General features: G+C 43.6%; 1 protein-coding gene and 1 pseudogene across 3 annotated transcripts in view; one reads left to right on the forward strand and one right to left on the reverse strand.

The window, feature by feature from the left end:
- Rprd1a (regulation of nuclear pre-mRNA domain containing 1A) overlaps positions 1-14,348 on the reverse strand; it is a 47,568-nt gene extending 33,220 nt beyond the window's left edge. For 2 of the 3 annotated variants that reach the window (XM_087592572.1, XM_087592573.1), the window contains exon 1: positions 14,048-14,345. In XM_087592572.1, the coding sequence (XP_087448698.1) occupies positions 14,048-14,198 (151 nt within the window). In that variant the 5' untranslated portion in view covers positions 14,199-14,345. 3 annotated transcript variants of the gene reach the window in all.
- Rpl32-ps6 (ribosomal protein L32, pseudogene 6) lies at positions 6,453-6,752 on the forward strand (annotated as a pseudogene).
- Positions 14,349-16,932: the final 2,584 nt, after the last annotated feature.

Here is a 16,932-nt window from a genome sequence, read left to right on the forward strand (position 1 = left end):
AGAGAGAGAGACAGAGAGGGAAAGAGGGAGGAAGGGAGGGAGGGAATTGGGTCCCCTGAAACAGCCACCATGCAGGTGCCTGGAATGGCATTAGCCCTCTAAGAACAGCCATTGTTCTGAACTACTGTTCTCCAGGTCCCAAGACAAAAAACTTTTAACCAATAACTGTTATACTCCTGCCAAATACCACAGAACAAACCTGTAGCCGTATTCCAAAGCAAAGGTCAAATGGGAAACCCAGAATTCTGCCTTCATAGGCCCCTAACTTGGAGTCCCACAGCAGTCACAGCAGCATTAGAAGGCAAAGTGGGATGGACAACCCCATCCATTCCTAGTAAGACGCATCCCAGGCAGAAAGCCTGCGCTCCTAAAGCCCAGCAGTAAGGGGCAACACACCCGTTCCCATTGTCCTTGTGAAGTCAGTGAAGACCTAGTGAATCCCCACTAGGTGATCCCCAACAGCAGCCATGCCTCCATCCTAGGACACGCCTTGTCTAAAATCCATCTAAATCAAGACTGAACAAAAATAAGTTTCATAATATCATGCAGTAACTCTATAAATCAAAGCCAGATGTGGTGAAGCTTACCTTCAATCCCAGTGTGTGTGTGTGTGTGTGTGTGTGTGTGTGTGTGTGTGTGTGTGTGGAGTGTGTGTGTGTGGAGTGTGAGAGGGTGTGTGTGTGTGTGTGTGTGTGTGTGTGTGGAGTGTGTGTGTGTGTGTGGAGTGTGTGTGTGTGTGTGTGGAGTGTGAGAGGGTGTGTGTGTGTGTGTGGAGTGTGAGGGTGTGTGTGTGTGTGTGTGTGTGTGTGTGTGTGTGGAGTGTGAGGGTGCGTGTGTGTGTGTGTGGAGTGTGAGGGTGTGTGTGTGTGTGTGTGTGTGTGTGTGTGTGTGTAGTTAGCAAGCAACTCTGTGAGTTCAGGGACAGCCGGGGCTACACAGTAAAACTAGGTCTCCAAAACAAAACAAAATATGAATCAACTTTTTTGGGGGGGTGGGGTATCTGTTGTTTTCTGGGAGGCTCTCACTGTCCTTTGAACCTGGGGTGGTAGTGTTTCTCAAGTGCTGGCAGAGGATTAGTTTTTTTATTCTCCAACTAAAGGCAAGAAGCTCTCAAACAGAATGAAAACCACAGTATCAACAGATGCCAACACCAAGGAGCTGTGAGAAGTATCTGACAAAAAGCCTTAAAATAGCCATCATAAAAAGGCAAATCAGCATGAAAATATGTTTAAAAATACATTTCCTATCCATGGGACACAGGTGAAGCGGTGCCAAGAAAGGAAACTGAAACCATGACTGCACACTGCAGAAAGCATGTCTCAGATCACCAACAGACTCAGAGCTCAAAATCTAGGGAGGCATGGGGGTTCCACAAAACAAAGCTAAGCGAACAGGAGTCAGGATCATCACACTGGAAATGACTGGTGAAAATGAAGTCTCATCTCGGAAAACAATCAATCCAACAGGAAAGTCCTAGCTGTAGCCAGCCCAGAAGCTGTCGTAATGTCCAGCAAGGTGGTCTTCAACTGCAACAGATCCACTGGAGCTTAAAGCACACACCACCACACCAGCCAACTGAAAACTCTTTAGCTTGAGCGGCCAAGAAACAATGAGGGAGGCACCAGTCATGAGTATCTAGAACTATGCAAGGACTCATTATCTGAAGAGGTCACAAGTTCCTTATGAGATCTTTACTTTTAAAATGAAGAAAACAAAATACTGTGCAACTTATTTTATTCTCTGAGATCCAATCAATAATTCATTTAATACATATCTATAAAATATCTAGTGAGCTGTTATGTTGAAAAAAAAAAAAAGGACAAAAGGCTCAGTCTTTCAATACAAAGAGATTCAAGCCTGACTTGTTATAACACATATAAATGCTATAATAACGATATAGGAAATTGATGCCCTCCACTTAGTAATATCTACCTAATAAGAAAAAAAAAAAAATCATGTGCTCAAGTTCCTGTGGCTTATAGTAAGGACGTCTACTACTCCCAAGGCTTTAAGGACTTACACTGGCTCTACTGCGACATCTTAAATGTACGTTATGACACATGTGCTTTGCTGAGATGGAAAATCCATTAATGTCTCTGTGCATCTGTTTAAGGGGAAGCACTGAGCACAGGAGTCAGTGCTTTGGGAGCCATGGTGGTAAATCTGCCCTGTGGGTAAGTGGGACTACTGTAATGGCTGAAAATGAAGATGGCTTCTAAAGCTTGAGCAGACATGGGAATCTACAAACCTCATCTTAGTGAACTCAAAAGAACTCACAGAGACTAAGTGCGAAATGACAACAGTGAGGTGCTCACACAGAGACAACTAACTAGAGAATGACAACCATGAGATACACATAGCAGTAAGTTACTCTCTTCTCCACAAGAGACTAAAAGCCAGTTTCTCATCAGAAACAACAGACACGAGAAGACTGAGACACTCAACGTCCTGAAAGATGGTAGGTATGGTGTCCCATTAACCAACAGTTCTGGGTAGGAACAGCTGTTCCTGCCTGCACACAGGCTTCGGTGGGATTACCATGAGTTAAGGCACAGTCTTACTCTGAAACACCCTTAAGAATGTACTCTGTGTTCCTGGTGTATGGGTGTTTGCTTGCCTGTATATCTGCACCACTTGGGTACCTGGTACCCAGAGGCCAGAAGCATCAGCAGCTCCCCCGGAACTGGATAGTTTGTGAGCTGCCCTGGGGGTGCTAAGTACTGAACCAGGTCCTCTGAAAGCATGGCCAGTGCCCTTCACCTCTCCAGTTCCTCGAAGACTGCCCTATAAAGCTGTTAAGAGAACCTAAAACCTTTCAAGCTACCAAAGCTAAGGTAAGTTAGGTCAACACTAGTAGACCTAACTATAGGCAGGACATGAAAAAAGTTCTAAGATATAATACTCAAAAGGGGGGCTGGGGATTTAGCTCAGTGGTAGAGCGCTTACCTAGGAAGCGCAAGGTCCTGGGTTCGGTCCCCAGCTCCGAAAAAAAAAAAAAAAAAAAGAACCTAAAAAAAAAAATACTCAAAAGGGCAAATATGAAATCAAACACAAAAGTTAGTATTACTTTTATCTTTTTATTTATAATTTATAATTGCTATTTTTTATTTATAATTGTTGAATACCTCTAAAGGGTCACTGACTTGGCTAACTTAATTTTCTTTCTTTTATTGGGGGGTTGCTTTGTGTAGCCTTGGCTGTCCTGTAACAAGTTCTGTAGACCAGGCTGGCCTTGAACTCAGAGATTCACCTGCCTCTGCCTCTCCAGTGCTCGGATTAAAGGTGTGAGCCGCCGCCACCGCCACCACCACCCAGCAAGATTTTACTTGGCAATCCCTCCAATCCCTTTCCTATAGTGTCTTCCCAGCCCTTCTCCTCTATTTACCTTGGCTCTCAGGAATAAGAGATCTGAACAGTTTTTTATTTATTTTAAGTTTGAATCAAGAAGTGAGGCAAAGAGAGCCCAGGTTTGGACAACTTGTAGGACTCAATTTTCTCCTTCTATCATGTGGGTTCAGGAGCTCAAACTCAGGTTGTCAGGTTTGGCGGTGTCTTTACCTAATGAGATATCTGGGAGGTCCCTTATTAATATCTTTAAGACAAGAATGGGCACTACCCTCTATGGAACAGAGACATTGGCACTAATGAAGGCCTGCACAGCAGAACTTCTGAGTAAGCCTACAGGCCTGGAAAATACCTGGATAACTACTGTGGAACGCTTCATCCTGGCCTTCTTTTCTTCCTGATTACCTGAAGCATTCTGGTGATCCCATCACTAAATCTCTGGACTTTGAGCTAAGCTCATGGGGTGATCAGTACACTGATTTACATTTAAGAGGCTGGGGAAACAGTGGGGTTCTCAGGAAGTGAGGCCTACTTAGATGAACCAGGTTGGGCTTGGAGAAGACACCTTGTCCTTAGCCAGTCACTTACATGCGCTTTCTGTTTCTTCCTGGCCACCATGAACCGAACTTTGCTCTACTACATACATGCACCTTGCCCTGATATTCTACCTTACGTTGAGCCCAAAAGCAATAGAACTACTGATCATAGACTGAGACCTCTGAAACCATGGACTCTAGTAACACGTGCCAAGAGTATTTTATCACAGGGATAGGAAGTAAACTATAGCTTCCACCTGCTTCCACACTACTTTGGTACAACATGCCTGGCAAAAAAAAAGCAAAAGTGCATGTGTTTACGGATTCGTGCCCAACAGGGAAAGATGGAAAGTGTGAGGACAACTGATTTCATTTGGATGCTACTTAGGAAACTGGTAACAAAACAAGGAGGCTATACACTGCAGAGAGGAACTGTCACCAGAGCATGGGCTGGGGAACAGGAAAGAGAGAACATGGAAGACACTCACATTCAAGTGAAAAGTGGTAGTGTTCTTTTTAAGGCAAAACTCACTTAACAAAATAATCATATTTGTCTCTTCCTGTTGCCTGCGGATCCAGATGTAGAACTCTCCTCTCCCTCTACAGCACGGTGTCTACCTACATGCCACCATGCTTTTCACATGACAAATGGACTAAACCTCTGTAACCTGACCCAATTAAATGTGTTCTTTTATGAGAGTTGCTGTAGTCATGATGTCTATCACAGCAATCAGACTCTAAGACATGTAACCAGCACTTCTAGGTAGTTCCAATACATTTTCAGTTCTCCAAAGACCCAACATTCCCATTTCCTTCCTCCCCTCACACCCGATCCTTCTAATCTTGTATTTCATATGAACAGAACTATACAGCATGTGGCCTTCTGTGTGAGGCTTCTTCTTACTTTCCATGATGCGCACACGGCCCATCCATCCTGCTGTATGCATCAGCACTTTCTTCCTTTTCATGGCTGAATGTAATGAAATCCATTTCTTCAGTAAACGTAAACATCACATTTGTTTATCTACTCATCTGGTGGTAGAAATTCCGGTCCATGATTAAGAAAATCACTGAGTTTGGGGCTAGAAGCTCAGAAACTAAGAGCCCTTGCTGCTCTTACCGAGGACGCAGGTTCACTACTGAACCAACACTAGGTTGCTCACAACGGCTTGTAATCCCAGCACCAGGGATCTAATGCCCTCTTCAGGCCTCCACAGGGATCTGCACCCACAGGAATACACCTTTTTTATTATTATTTTTGGGGGAGGTTGTTGTCATTTGGTTTTTGTTTTGTTTTTCAAGACAAGATTTCTCTATGTAGCTCTGGCTGTCCTGGAACTAGTAGACCAGGCTAGTCTTGAATTCAGAGATCCTCCTGCCTCTAACTCGCAAATGTTGGAATTAAAGGTGTGGGCCACCACCACCTGGCTCATAACTTCTTTAAAAAAAAAATCTAAAAATTCATCTAGTTATGAGTGTGTTAAGGTATACAGCAGAACTAGTATCATCTAAACTATCAGCTGTAAGCATATCAGCTGACTAATATCTGTTTAGACAACTCTCAGAGTAACACTCAGGATATACAGAGAAAGACACAGCCATTAACTGTGAGAAATCAATCAGCTCGTGGGATTAGCAAACACGGTAAGCTGTAGCTGACAAACTAGAAACACAACAAAGCCAACACTGTAGATGTAGTCGAGTCTGAGTCAGGAGTGCTCAGTGTTCTGAAGGCTGTGGTCTGCAGGCTCACAATGAGCAGACAGATGTGCCTGTTCAAGTTGAAAAGCAGGGAAAAACACTGCCCAGGGGCTTGACGAATGTCTCAGTGGATAAGAGCATAAGCTCTTGCAAGACTAGGAATTCGTTCCCAACACCCACATGGTGGCCTCACAATAATTCATTAACTCCAGTTCCAGGGATCAAACACACTCTTGACCTTCATGGGCACCAAGCACTCATGTGATACACAGACATATGCAGGCAAAATACTCAAACTTAAATCTTTAAAAAAAAAAAAAAAAAAGGTAGGGAGGCCTTGTCTCAAACAAACAAACAAACAAACAAACAAAGATAACACCTTGTATCTTCAGAGTGCCAGAAACTCTGAAGACTGAGGCAATAAGACTGCCAAAAGTCAGGTATCGCCAAAAGTGAGACAGACAGACAGACAGACAGACAGACAGACAGACAGACAGACACGATAGAGCCATGTTACAGCAAGACTATTAACTCAAAACCAATACTTTATAATATAATATACTTCTAAGAAAACTGGGTATATCTGGTAGTTTGAAATACAGTCCTTGACTACTCAAATAAATTAAATTTTTTTAAAGACTAATCTATAAAATTGCTCGTAGGAGATAGAGACAGGAAGATCAAGAATTCATGATCATCCTCTGCTACAGAGCAAGTAACTCAAGGCCAGGCAGAGTTACAGAAGACCTACCTACAAATAAATAAGAAATGAAAAAATTTAAACTACAACCTAGGAACAAAAGCTAGATTCACACCTTCCTTCTTCCTCTACATTGCCTTCGAGGTGGCTGCCATCTGTTGTGTGGCATCATGGCTGCCCTTCGGCCTCTGGTGAAGCCCAAGATCAACAAAAAGAGGACCAAGAAGTTCATCAGGCACCAGTCAGACCGATATGTGAAAATTAAGTGAAACTGGCAGAAACCCAGAGGCATCGACAACAGGGTGCAGAGAAGAGTCAAGGGTTACCAGAGTAACAAAAAAACCAAGCACACATTGCCTAGAGGCTTCTGGAAGTTTCTGGTGCACAATGTCAAGGAGGTGAAAGTGCAGCTGATGTGCAACAAATCTTACTGGACTGAGACTGCTCACAATGTGTCCTCCAAGAACTGAAAAGCCATCATGGAAAGAGCAGCACAGCTGGCCATCAGAGTCACCAATCCCAAACGCCAGACTACACAGCGAAGAGAATGAAGAGATGGCATGTGTGCCTGTTGTGTTCAAATAAAACCACAAAAACTGCCACAAAAAGCTGAGCTTTACTAAACTGTCTCTGAATCACAGCTATGTTCCTAAACTGGACCAAAGTGCTACTGCTACAATACAAACCATTTTTTTAACTTGCAAAAACACAATTTTTTTTCAGTTTAATTCTGATTAAAAAAAGAATAAATGAATGATTGTGTGGAGTTGAAGTGGACGATGTCCTGAAAGCCACGAAAATCCCAGTGTGGCCTAAGAACACAGACCAGCAAGGGACACACAGTGGAGAAGCCCATGAAAGGCGCATATAAAATGCATGTTTCCCTTCCTTCCTTCAAAGCAGAAATTATGAACTGGAAATGTCCCATGAAAACGTCAATGGCAAGTGCCTACATTCAGATGACCAGAGTGACTGAAGACAGAGAGTGGCAAAGCATTTGCTGCAAGACAATGAAAGAAAACAAACATTTAAAGCGATAGTAAAAATCTGTATGCTTAAACCAGTTTCTAGCGGGGCTGGAGAGATGGCTCAGTAGTTAAGAGCACCGACCGCTCTTCCAGGGGTCCTGAGTTCAATTCCCAGCAACCACATGGTGGCTCACAACCATCTGTAAAGAGATCTGATGCCCTCTTCTGGTGTGTCTGAAGACAGCTACAGTGTACTTATAGATAATAAATGAATACATCTTTAAAAAACAAAACAAAACAGTTTCTAGCAAAGTCTACTCACACTAACAAACTTCAGTGTCCTCTGATGTCCTAAACTAAGCTAGGCCCCTCACAGTTAGTACTCAGCAGCAGAACCCACTTCTCTGTCTGCCGTGTGAGCCTCATGGAGACAGCTGTGCACTAGATCTGCTCGATCTTCTCAGTCCAGTAAGAAGACCACACAACAATTTACCCAATAAAGTGTACATTTCAAATGAAAAATTCATTTGTTAAAAAAAAGATTAAGGCTGGGGAAATGGCTTATGCTTGGTATGTAACCTGAATCCAATCCCCAGAACCATGAAAGTCAGGCAGTGCACCCAAGCTACAGGAGGCAGAGTCCTAGAGCACACTGGCTAGCCAGCTTGGCCTATTCAGTGAGCCCCGGGTGAGACAGCCTATCTCAAACAAGGGGCTGGTTTCTGAGAAAGGGCATCGTCCTCAACCTCTGCCAGTGACATGTACACACACAGGTTACACTCACATCCACGCCCACGAACACACATAAGAAATCTTTACTATTATATAATACATTATGCATTCGTGTACTTACATGGGCATGTGTGTTCTTCAGTGTTCAAGCGGAGGTCAGAGGACAATTCTGTCCACCATGTAGGTAGCAGAAATATAACTCAAATCATCAGACTTGGTAGCCAACACCTTAATCTACGGAGCCATTTTATAAGTCCTTTCCCCTAACTTTGTTAAACCTATAAAATTATACTTGTTTGTTTAATGTAAGAGCATATGCTTATTTTTACTAGAAATTAAAGCTAACTTCCATAACCAGAAACAGAAATAACAAAAATCGCCATTTTGAAAAAGTACATGTCACAGGGAATAAAAAACTAAAGATTATATTACAAAGCAGAGGGGAATTTCAGTAGAGAGGAATTGGTATTTTAGAAGGAGCATGTCTGCTTAAGGCACAGCAATGCATCTTCTGCATTATCTAACGACCAGTTTATAGGAAATACAAATATTCCTTAGAAAATAGTCTGTGGGTCCCTTGGGATCTTCAAAACCTGGGGGTTAATGTGGTCAGAACTACCTTTACAATAATGCTAAACTCCTCTCCATCTTGTCCTCCTCTTCTCACACACATCGCACCAGGAGGCCCTGAACTGCACCTGCATCAGCACAAATAACAGCACAAACAACAACGCAGAGTGTCCACTCCTCGGCCTGACATTCTTTAAGAAAACACACTTTCATCAAAAACACTTTGTTACACGAAATCAATTTGGTAATTTCTAAATACTTAACAAATGTAGTGAATACAAATATACACCCCACTCTAAAAGAAAGAAAACCTAGCATGGAATTATAAGATTATAATCCCAGCCCTTGGGAGTCAGAGGCAAGAAATTAAGGAATTTAGGGCCAGCCTAAACTGCCTGAGATTGTTGCAAAAAACAAAATCTTAAATTTAAAATAACTTGTGCTAGTAAAGGGATCCTCAACCCAAGAAGCCTGGAAAATGCTGACCCTAGCTAGAGGGTACAAACCGTGAGCAAGCAATGTGGCTTATCTGAATAGACCAGTAAGAGGAGCCACAGAGAGAGTAGGAAAGTAACAGTGACCTGTAACAACCACAGAGAGAGTAGGAAAGTAACAGTGACCTGTAACAACCACAGAGAGAGTAGGAAAGTAACAGTGACCTGTAACAACCACAGAGAGAGTAGGAAAGTAACAGTGACCTGCAACAACCACAGAGAGAGTAGGAAAGTAACAGTGACCTGTAACAACCACAGAGAGAGTAGGAAAGTAACAGTGACCTGTAACAACCACAGAGAGAGTAGGAAAGTAACAGTGACCTGTAACAACCAGAGAGAGTAGGAAAGTAACAGTAACCTGTAACAACCACAGAGAGAGTAGGAAAGTAACAGTGACCTGTAACAACCTTTTGATACTGAGCCAAAGAAAAACGGGAGGCAGTGGAAAGATGACCAACAAATACTGGCTGTGTATATGCATATTTGTTAAAAAATTAGCATTTGGGGGCTGCAGAGACGGCTCATCAGGTAAAGATGTTGCCACCAAGCCATAAGCCATGGTGGATGATTTCCAGAGACTGTCCTCTGACCTTCACAAGGGTGCCATGGCAAACCCAAACACACACAAAGATGAAGGAAAAAACAGGCTAACATGTTTTAAGTGTCAGTAAAGATTATCTGTTGAAGCTGGGTGATATCTACATGGTGTTTATATTTATGTTTCATGATCTGCTTTTCTTGATCAGCCTACAGGTTGATGATTTAAATTTCCCATCCCAAAAAATGTTACAAAATCACTTTATATTAGTTTATTCCTGAAAAGGAATATAAAAGTGAGGAAAAAGTTTTGTAGCTACAACTCAACAATATCTTCAAAGATATAGTTCATATGAGAATATTAATTATTTTTAACTATGAAAACTACAGTGGAAACTTTCAATTCTAACTCCAAAATACAAACAATTAACATTATCACACAACACAGATAATTATCAATTTATAACAGAATCTCTTCAGAAACATATACATATATTGCTGTTTTTTGAAGCAAATGCTGTTTCTAAAACCAAACAAATCAGAACACATAATACACAATACTTATTTTTATAATGTCACTTCTTGCAAATCTAAAGCATTATCTGTGAATACAAATTCAACAAATACGTAAGGACTTCCATCAAGACAACAGGTTGAGCTAAAAATTGAAACAGAAAAACCTAAAGGAACCCATTATCCACTTCATACAAACATACCACCACTCCCCACCTACAACACGAAATAACAGAGCAACGTTCCCTGTGGATGCTCACGTGCTGCAGCAGGTAAGGATCCTAGAGCTGATGAGCAAAACTGGATGAAGTGGAAGGGCACTCAGGTGAGCCTTCCCTAGGCTGAGGAAAGAACACGCAGGCAGACTAAGCCAGCCCACTGTGAGTTACTTAGTTACCACTGCCAGGGTAATGGCAACTAACTTGGAATACGGTGCTCGATCACTGCTTTTCACAGTTTAGGTTCTTGTCTGTTTTGAGACAAGGTCTATTTATGCAGCCAGACTGGACTTGAAATTTTAATTTTCCTACCTCAGCTTCCCAAGTTGGAATTGTAGGTAAGTATGACGTGACCAGAGATAAATGTATCCTCTGTAACTGGAGGTATATGTAAACACTAGATTCTGCTCATTTTCTAACTTCTCTAAATGGCAAATTGGTCTGTACCTGACTGTTTAACTCAAGATCTGGTAATTTCTTAATTCGGTTATGCTGTTTCACATACTCAGGAGTGCTCAAGATTTTGACACTGTAACATACTGTCATCTACAAAACTCACAGGCAAGAACCATGCAATAGGGGGCTGTAAAGATGGTTCGCTAGTTAAGAGCAATTGTTGCAGAGAACCGGAGTGTAGCACCCTACAAAGTGGCTCACAACTATCTGTAACTTCAGTATCAGAGGAGACGGCCTCTTATGGCATCCTTGGGCACTGCATGCACATGGTGCACATATATAAATGCAAGTGAAAGAAACACTCATACATATAAATTTAGTAATTAAAAACACTACACAATAGGGCTGGGATATGACTCAGTGGTCATGAGCACGTTCTGCTCTCGCAGAGTTGCACTCACAGTGCTCACAGCCATCTATTCCTCCAGTTTCAGGTTTCAACACCCTCTTTGGGCCTCCTCAGACACACAAATGGTACACAACATACATGTGTACCCAAACACACAAAAAATTTTAAATTTTTTTCTAAAGAATGGTGCAACAGAATGACCAAAGAACAACAAAACCATTCATTAAAAAAAAAAAATCAATACTGTCATGGTCGTGACTATACTTAGCCTTGACTGGATGGTGCCCAGAATGCACACAACTATATCTAGGTCACTGATTAAAAACAAAACCAAAAACCTTGCTGGGCATCACTAATTTTCGTGAATGTCACAATTTAAAGGCCATCTTCTAACTACAAGAATGTCTCTTTCTCCTTTTTAAGGGCTGGGAACAACTCAATGGTCTTCTCTCCTTACCGTACAGGACCCAGACCACGTGTCCTCTTCACTTGCTACAGTTTTGTTTATCAATGTCAGCATGCTCATCTCTTACAGCACAATGCTAATGGCAATCATTTAACTATTTATTGTGGACTAGGAGACTATCACTGCAGACGATATTTTAAGACTGGGGCTTATGTTGGTTATGAATAAAACAATATGGTGTGCAAGACCTTGGGTTCAATCCCCCAGAGTATACATCCCCAAAAGTAAAAGATTTTTCCATTTTTGTGATAAGGTTTAACACACAATTCTGTGCCCATGAACTCTGTTTCAGAATATATCCCTGGTAAGAGAACACTGACATATATATATAATATATATGATGTCTATATTATATATATTTTACACATACATAATACATGCACGTGTGCGCGCACACACACACATACACACACTCAACTTCACTAGGTCAAGTTCATCTCTAAAGCAAGTATACCTCTTTAACTCTTCCACCAATCAAGTAGTGTGGTGAATGTTTCTCACCCCACCTAGCTTATCACACTTTTTAACTGCCACACTAATCAACAATTGATATCAATAGTCTATTTTTTTCTAATTACTGTCACTGACCTTTTCAGGTTTCTTCACGCAAGAAGTGTATAAACAATATTGTCACTTTTCTATTGATTTTCTTCTTGTCTCAGCTCTGTGTAGGTTGCATGTGTTTATAAATGCTTCCCTCTCTACCATAAACCCTTCGCTGACTTTGAAATTTGACTTCTCAAAATTCACAACTACTTCCTAAGCCCTACTAGTTTCTCAAAGCTTTTGATCCCTCAGCTGAAACCCTCACTGGACACCAATCCATGTAATCAAACCAAAAGTGTGAACAGTAGCTCAATTCTTTTTTCAAAAAGTTACCTTTTTAACCACAGCAAACACATGAGACAATCTATCCTCCACAAGTACCCATGTCCAAGTAAGAACACCAAGCACATACAAACACTCAGTATAATAAGAAGGGGACTGGAGAGATGGCCAAGAAAAGCACTTGGAGTTCAGTTCCCAATACTCACATCAGTAGGCCCACAATTACTTGTAACTCCAGTTCTAGGAACCTCAACGCCCTCTTCTGGACTAGACGTGCACTTGGCACACAGCACATATATTAAGGCAAACAATCGTACAGATAAAACTATCTTTTAAATGTAATAAAAATAAGTTAAAACCCAGACATACTATATAGGAAATCCATGCAGATGTCTGAAACAATAAAGAACAGTGCCACGATTCCAGGATATAAGAATTAAGATACAATTCAGATTAAGCCAATGAAAACAGACAGGATCTCACTATGTAGCCCTGGCTGATCTGGAACCCACTTTGTAGATCAGAAAGACCTGGAGCTCTGAGCCCATGTGCCACCACACCAGGCCACCAATACCTTCCTTATGTTCTGCGTGTCTAACACAAACTAGCTCTTTACAGATAGTTTCTCAGCACGGATGAACTGAATTCTTTTGTTTGTCAGTGATCGAAAGACGTGTTCAAAAAAGTTCACTTCACTTTGGGGATCACTATTAAAATTTTGTAAAACAAGGACTCTAAACTAAAGGATCCTTGGGTTACTAACTCCTGTCATTTTCAGGTAAGGAATTTACAATCCAAAAGCTAAAAGAAACATGCCAGCCAAGATTCTCTTTCCTGCCAAGAAAGGGCGAGCAAGTTGATCTATCATAGAAAGGGCACAACAACCAACCCCATGTACCTTTTTCCTTCTCCTATCCTCCATGAAAAACTACAGGATGAGAAAAACGCCGACTGAGTGAATTTCCGACTCTTGCCAGATGCTAGGCCTAAACCTCGATACTGACTCAACGTTAGATTATAGAACTTTTGGTTATTTATACTTTTAGTCTGTCATTGCGGACCAAGCACCGGCTCTGTGGGACGCATCATCAGATGAACGAAGAGGCGAACACCACTCCCCGGTCCCACAGACCCCTCGACAGTACTAGCAAGCCGTGGCGGGGAGCGCGGAAGGGACGCGCAGAGCCAGGGCTAAAAGCCGAGCACCAGGAGCACGACTCGACAGTCGGGTGGTTCACTGAGTGCCAAGGGCAAGACGCCGGGAGCCCGGGAAAGAACGCGGGATCCAGGAAGCCGGGCTGAGGCGCGAGATGCCAGGAGCCCGGCGTGTAAAACGGGGAGCCTGGGGCAGGGCGCGGGATCAAGGGGCTCCGGAACATTACCCGGAACCTAGGGGAGGTCGCAGGGAGACGGAGCGGGAAGCCAAGGAATCTGGATAGAATCACCAGGAACCTGGGGAACACTGAGGAGCCCGGGCTGAACTCAGGAAGCCTGCTCAAGGGGAGTTGGAGGTGGGGAAGCTAGGCACCTGGGGAAAGACTGAGGAACCTGGAGCAGGATCCTGGGTCCAAGAACCCAGGAGCGGGGTAGGACCGGGAAGCCCGAGGTAGGACATGCGCGGCGGGACCGCTCACCTTTGCGTAGCTCCCGCTCCCACACCGTGACGATGGGCCGCGAGTGTTTGCGATGGTGGATGAGCCACAGGGACAGGGTCTGCACGCTCTGCTGCGAGTTGCTCAACTCGGACAGCTTCTTCTCCAGCGCCGCCTCAGAGAAGGCGGACATCCCTCCAAAACCACGTTCGCGCCGTCCCACGCCGTGGAGCTGAGGGGAGGAGAGTGTCGCCGCCCTCGTCGCCGCCTCGCCCCCACACCCCACCCTTCCCCACGCCCTCACCACTACCACCCCCGAGTCCGAGGCTGGTCGCAATCTAGCAAGATGGCGCCCAGCCGGCAGTGACGTCACACATCGGGCCCTGCCCCTCGCGCTGCTCTCCCTGGGAAAGGAGCCGCCGCCTGGAGGCGGGAGTGGGAGCGGAAAAGGAAAAAACAATAGAAGTGTGGAGAAAGGGGGCGGGGCGGGGCGGGGCGGGGCCAGCATCCTCGGGCGTGGCCAGGCCCAGTTCTGGGCTTTCTGAGTCTGCCTTGTTTCTAGGGAAAAAGTGTTCTGCTACTTTAACTGTAATGACAGAGCTCTGAGCAGGTTTGTACGTTGTTATAAGTTGATGTAGCCACTTTGGAGGACAATTTGCATAATTGATTACATTAACTATCTCATAATCCTGTCAGTAACTACAGCCAAGTGGTGGGGGCCAGTTTAGGTAAGATAGTATAAAACCCTATCTAAAAGAAAACTGGGGTTGTAGCTTATTTGTACATTTGCCTAGCATTCATGAGACCCTGGGTTCAAACCTCAGTATGGTAATTAAATAAGCAAATATACAAATGTGTGTCCCTACCTCAGTTGGTTGAGTTCTGGCCCAGCAGCCTAGCATACAGGAAGTTCTGCCTTCCCCAGCACTGCAAAATCAACCTAGCCATCCACAATCCCATGCCTGCAATCCCAGCTGGATTGGGAGTTGGGGGCAGAAGAATCAGAAATTCAAGCTCCATAGTGAGTTTGAGATCAGCTTAAGATAATGAGACCCTGTCTCAAAAAAAGGGGGTAGGAGGCTGGAAAAATGGTTCAGCAATTAAGAGTGTTAATTGATTTTGCAGAAGACCTGATTTCAATTCCCAGCATCTACATAGCTCTACATAGCATCTACAACTCCAGCTCCAAGGAATCTAACACTGTCTTCTGGCTGCCTAGAACACTGTAGGCATGCATACATGCATAACACATAAAAATGAAAAATATGTTTTAAAAACCAAAACAAGGGCTAAAGAGATGGCTCAGTGGTTAAGAGCAGCGAATGTTCTTCCAGAGGTCCTGAGTTCAATTCCCAGCAACCACATGGTGGTTCACAGCCATCTGTAGTGGGATTCGATGCCCCTTTCTGGTATGTGTTAAGAGAGCAACAGTGTACTCATATACATAAAGTAAATAAACAAATCTCTAAAAAAAAAATCAAAACAAGAATCAGATGGGCATGGTGGCACATACCTTTAATCTCAGCACTCAGGAGGCAGAGGCAGATGGAACTCTGTGAGTTCCAGGACAGCCAGGGCTCTACACAGAGAAACCCTGTCTTTAAAAAACCACAAGAGGGGCTGGGGATTTAGCTCAGTGGTAGAGCGCTTACCTAGGAAGCGCAAGGCCCTGGGTTCGGTCCCCAGCTCCGAAAAAAAAGAACCAAAAAAAAAAAAAAAAAAAAAAAACCACAAGAACCAGTTTAACTCACCCAAGAGATCCACAAGGTTTGGCTGGTTTTTCCTTTCCAGACTCAGCTATTGCCAACTTGGAATGATGGTTACCCTTTCAAGACTGTGAACACCGGTCATCATTACTCTGTGGCCTACCTAGGCCAAGTCCTATCCTCAGTACTTGCTTTTCCTGATACTCCAGGTGTCTTGAATTTCTGAAGCCCAGGACCTGGAAGGCACTCTGGGTCCTCGATGCTAATTGCCAATCTTCCTGTTCCCAGGGAAGAGTGTGCATGAGGAGTCCACAGTGTGCCACTGGAGACATGGGTCATGACCTCCCCGACTTCTTTGTTGTACTCTGCATACATGTAAGAGCACACAGACCCTGAAGGCTTTGACTACATGAGCTACAGTATGTGTATGTGTTTGTATGTGTGTGTGTTGTGTGTAAGCTGTACAGGATGTGTATGTAACCTGGCCACACATACAGATGGGATCCAGGCTTCTGCACAACACTGAAGAAGGAGTGGGTGATGGCTCCCTCTAGGCATTTTCTTACCGTCAGAAAGCTGTCCAATGTTCCTGTGCGACTGCTTCAAGCTCATAAAAAAATGAGGCAGGGACAAAGCTCTTGTAAGGCGGTAGAGAGGGAGAAGGAGGGAGAAGGAAGATGGAGACAGAGAAAGATGACCTAGATCTGGGTGGTCTTGAATTGCCAAGGTAGTTGGGATGGATTTCTGCAGATGAATTTATCTTATCTAGGTGGGCGGTTTACAACCTTATCAATTGGTTGTGAGTTAATTGTGTGGATGGATGTATTGTGGGTTGAGAATTTAACCTATAAACCTGATTGTTGGGTTGCAGTTTGTTGAGTCTTGATTTTAATGGCTCATTGGGGGCTGGGGATTTAGCTCAGTGGTAGAGCGCTTGCCTAGGAAGCGTAAGGCCCTGGGTTCGATCCCCAGCTCCGAAAAAAAGAACCAAAAAAAAAAAAAAAATGGCTCATTGGGAGTTTATTCCGTAACTATTTAGGGGCAGATGTTAGGAATGTAAACAAAGCAGCAGCAGAGAGTTACAAGCGGGTAGCCGCTCGGAGACCAGGAAGTGGATGCTGGGAATGAGAATAGAGTCTACAGTAGGAGAGCCTCGAGATAAGCAGTCTCTGTCGGAAACTGGCGTGGCAGCGGACCAGCCTGGGTCGGGAGTACTTTGGG

The sequence above is a fragment of the Rattus norvegicus genome, chromosome 18 (assembly GCF_021556685.1).
Source record: "Rattus norvegicus strain SHRSP/BbbUtx chromosome 18, alternate assembly SHRSP_T2T, whole genome shotgun sequence".
Lineage (NCBI taxonomy): Eukaryota > Metazoa > Chordata > Mammalia > Rodentia > Muridae > Rattus > Rattus norvegicus.